At 38.2% G+C, this 4,300-nt stretch overlaps 1 protein-coding gene across 4 annotated transcripts in view; it reads right to left on the reverse strand.

The window, feature by feature from the left end:
* Window positions 1–3,990, reverse strand: part of LOC109842861 (phospholipid-transporting ATPase 1-like) — a 15,892-nt gene extending 11,902 nt beyond the window's left edge. The window contains exons 1-3 of one of the 4 annotated variants that reach the window (XM_020411767.1): window positions 3,732–3,990; window positions 2,795–3,093; window positions 1,287–2,711 (exon numbers count right to left, since the gene is read on the reverse strand). In XM_020411767.1, the coding sequence (XP_020267356.1) occupies window positions 1,287–2,649 (1,363 nt within the window). In that variant the 5' untranslated portion in view covers window positions 2,650–2,711; window positions 2,795–3,093; window positions 3,732–3,990. Of the gene's footprint in view, window positions 1–1,286; window positions 3,094–3,731 lie in introns of all 4 variants that reach the window. The other 3 variants (XM_020411768.1, XM_020411766.1, XM_020411765.1) reach the window with 3 other exon arrangements.

Here is a 4,300-nt window from a genome sequence, read left to right on the forward strand (position 1 = left end):
TGCCTCTAGTCTTCTCTTTCCAATCCATACTAAATATATCATCTTTTTAAACCAAAAAACATTAAGATCTATATGGTAACTCTATCAATCCCAAATATGTAATCTATTACTAGTTTTAATTCTTTATGTAAATTCTAACAGACTATTCCTTTGTCAGCTGGCTTCTTCACCTTATGGAATACCTCGCTCTTTAAACTTTAACATCTCTTCAGAAGTCAATCTAATCAACTGTATCATACTATAAGGGTCTATTTCTCATTCTGAACTCCATGGGATAGAGGTCAGAATGTTTTTAAGGGAAAAATTAAAAAAAGAAATGATTAAAAAAAGCAGCCTTCTTTTCATCATTACTCCTTCCCTAGTCTTTTAGAATTGCATGTAAAAAGTTGCAATTTAACTTTTATAGACACAACTCGCCAAACGTAGTAGGCAGTCAATGAGATGAGTGGTTAGATTCTTTAAAAAATTGCTTAAGTGGAGAAATTATGTTATGCCATTGTATTTTAGTTGAAACTGCAGATTAGTGCTCTACAATGAATTTGATATCGGTCTTATGTTTTTCCTTCGTTTACTACTTTTAGTATAACAGATTAGATTACGCATATAAATTACGCGTATAAATTCCAACCAGTTGGCTTTTTCTTGGGGAAAGAATTAGTAAATTGTTTGTGTTAACTAAAGCTGTAATTTTTCTTATGAAATTTTATAAATTTCCTCTGTACTTACCAAGGTGTTATATATGATATATGTGCTTTGATTTCAGTTGGCTTGAACCCGTGCCACCCTGGACAAAGTTTATAAATTTTATAAATTTCCTCTGTACTTACCAAGGTGTTATGTTATATATCATATATGTGCTTTGATTTCAGTTGGCTTGAACCTGTGCCACCCTGGACAAAGTTCTGAATCCACACATGGGCATAAGGACCGGAATGGAGAACATGCAATCTTATCTACATATATAATAATAATATAAGGTGAAAATATCACATGAGAACTTATTTTATTCTAATTAATTAATTTCATTGGCTTTAGGTATAGCTAATGCAATGATTTAAAACACAAATATAAGGATCTTACAAGAGGACCAGTTCGAATGACAGGATCGCATGAAAGAATGAGGTTGAGTACTTGATTCCATGAATAGCAATATAGCATAATGGTAATATCAGCAATAACATGCCCACGCAACCAGGCTTGCAAAATGCCAACTTCAGCCAAATTGCCAGATAAATTCAACCATTCTAGGAACAGAAATATTAAGAATTACACATAATATAGCAAACCTGCATTCGTTCCTTGCAAGGAGCTTCCGTAGTCCACCCCGTATAAACTAGCCCTTCGGAACTCCATCTTATTTTCTGTCAATGTACCTGTTTTATCAGAAAATATATATCTTATTTGACCCAGATCTTCATTGATGTTTAATGACCTGCATTGAAACCTTGAGTCGGAACTACTATCATACATCTCAGCATCCCCAATCATGAAGTAAGATTGGCCCAATCGGACTAGCTCCATTGTGATGTAAAGCGATATAGGAATCATTATTTGAAAAACTATCACGGAGCTTAAGAATGAAAAAAGTATCTCCAGAGCAATGCCATAAAACTTATTCCGTTTTCCATTGTCCCGACCTTTTGTAAAGTATTTACTCCTGTAGTAAGGTAGGGAATCGAGCTTATGAGCGTGATAATGCAACCATAACCCCATACCAGTTGCCACTGCAGCACACATAACAAAGAGAAAAGCTGACAGCCATAGAGTCTCCCTGTTCATATAGATCTCCAATCTGCTCCTTTTGGAAGGTGAAATCGCACTGTTCATCATTGCTTTTGTTTCCTGACCAGCATATACCACAACTCCAACGACCCAATCTGTGTTTTTAAGCTGACAACCACGTAGAATGATATTTGACTGGCCCAATGGAATCCTCTGCCCATTATATTCCATATTGGCTGTAAATTCATATATATTCCTATTGGGCTGCTCACATCGGATCAGCCCCGAATATGAACCCTCCTCCCAAACCATGGGGATGGTTTCTTGTCGTGCATATCTAGTCTTTAGGTTTGATTCACCATCTAAATTCATTGTCTGGATATATGCTATACCATTTGGATCACTGCTTCCAAGCAAAACTATGTCGCAAGGAATTGTTTCATCAGCTACTATCTTCACCACCTCCCCTGCTTGTATCTTTTTCCATTTCTTTGGCCGGAACTTGCCATACTGAAGGACTTGTGCCTCCCGGTTATTCTCTTTCCTGTCAGATCTGTGTCTCCGCCAGTCTTCATAGCCATCTTTAATAGCAGTTACAATAAGCACAAAGAGCAGAGGGAAAAGAGAGACTGTTCTCCCAAACACTGCCAGAGGAGGAAGCTGATTCAAACCAGCAATGGCTAAGAAGTATAAATAAGCAAATCGGTGGAATTGGATAAACAGGTTCTTGGGCAAGAATGTAATTACAGTATATTTACTGGTTCGGATCTCATTCCCTGTAAATTCATACTTGTCATTTGTCCTCCTTGGATCATTAATATAAATCAATCTCAACGAGTCATTGGATGAGAGATCATCAAATTGCATGCTCTTAGGACGGTTCCTATGAGTTTTGTCTATTGTCGGTGGAAAGCCTTGCAGCTCCATGGTATTCCACGTCACTAGCTGTCTTCCATCTTGAGCAGAGCAAGCCACCGAGATGCTCTCAAAACTATGACTCTGACTTAAAACTGTAAGTGGCTGAAGAAAGATCAGGCCTTCTACTCGTCTACTAGAGCACCCTTCTCTTCAAGAGGGTTAGCTTCTTCTTCTCCTTTTGATGTTGAGGCAGAGACTATTCTTCCCTCAAAGACAAAAAAAAGAGAATGAAGCAGCTCCACACTAGCCACGAGAAGAACCAAAATTACTGCAGCAAAATTTGGCTGGATTTCATTAAAAACAGAAGAAAGGATGCATTTGAAGGACAAAACTTGGCTCCCAGATTCTCCTCAAGATCAACATAATTTGGCGGACTGGAGGAAGTTCATCTCCCTTTGATATGAAGGCCAAATAATTAAAAAAAAAGAATTCAGCCACAAATGCTCAATCCCGCTAGAGAGAAAAATAAATAGAAACAATCAGAAAGTTAGACCAAAAAAGCAATCAAGCTCAATAAACCACAAAAAGTTTCAGATTCAGCCAGATCGATTTTAAGAAAACTACATGCAAATAAACAAAAAGTCTCAACAGAAAGCATATCCTAAAAAACCAAACAAAATTCATCAGAACAACCTAAAATTTTCTGATTGTGAACTTAAACATAGATTCAAAAGTGAACCTTATATCATATCCCCTCAACCTCAGAAAGCCAATCCTTTCCAACATATACCAATCCCTTCAAGAAACCAAATTAATAGCTGGAGATGTGCCCTAAATATGTGCAATTTAAAACAAAATCAGAAGATTAACCTAATTTCCCTCAAATTCTAGCTTCGACCCAAAATCCCCCATCTAAACCTACTTCGCCAAACAAAGGAAGCCAATCTACATCAAAACACACCAACTTTCTTCCAAAAAAAAACCCCCGAAGTAAAAGCCAAAAATGCACCCCAAACACGTATGATTACCTAATTTCCCTCAAATTTCACATAAATAACCAAAAATCCCCAATCTAACCCTAATCCATCGAGAAAACCGGCAATTCACCAAAATCAGAAAACAAAACAGAATCTAAACCCAAATGCACCTACCTCTAATCACCGCTCGAACTCCGACCGCATTACCCCGAGATCGATCGCGCCCTTTTCAGCAGATCTGGCGCAGGATCCAACGCCGAAACCCTAACCGAGATCTAGATCGCCTTTCCTGATACGAAATCTCGGGTGACAGCAATTGGCTTCTTAGGGTTTAGGAATAAGCCAAGGCCTCGCCTTTTCCACACTTTGAGAGAGAGAGAGAGAGAGGGGTGGGTAGTGAGAGAGAGAGATTGGAGAGAGCGACGGATGGCTGAGCGCGAATCTTTCACCGCTCTGTTCCCGTAATTTATAACCCCGCACTGTGATTTTCACATTTTAACGAAAATGCCCTTGGGATCTTAATCTATTTATCGGAGGGACTCGTGTCATTTTTTTTAGTGAAACCTGTAGAATGAATTTCACAAAAGCCACTCAACTTTGAGGGTTTTGTGTAAAGCCCTATCTTTACTTTGAAAATTTCACATGACCCCTAATCCGAGGAGAGTTTCTCAAAATCCTACAGAACGTTGGAAAAGTTACTGAGGGGATGTTTGGGGTTGTGATTGCATTTTCAAGAGTTATGT

Source organism: Asparagus officinalis, chromosome 5 (genome assembly GCF_001876935.1).
Source record: "Asparagus officinalis chromosome 5, Aspof.V1, whole genome shotgun sequence".
NCBI classification, from domain to species: Eukaryota; Viridiplantae; Streptophyta; class Magnoliopsida; order Asparagales; family Asparagaceae; genus Asparagus; species Asparagus officinalis.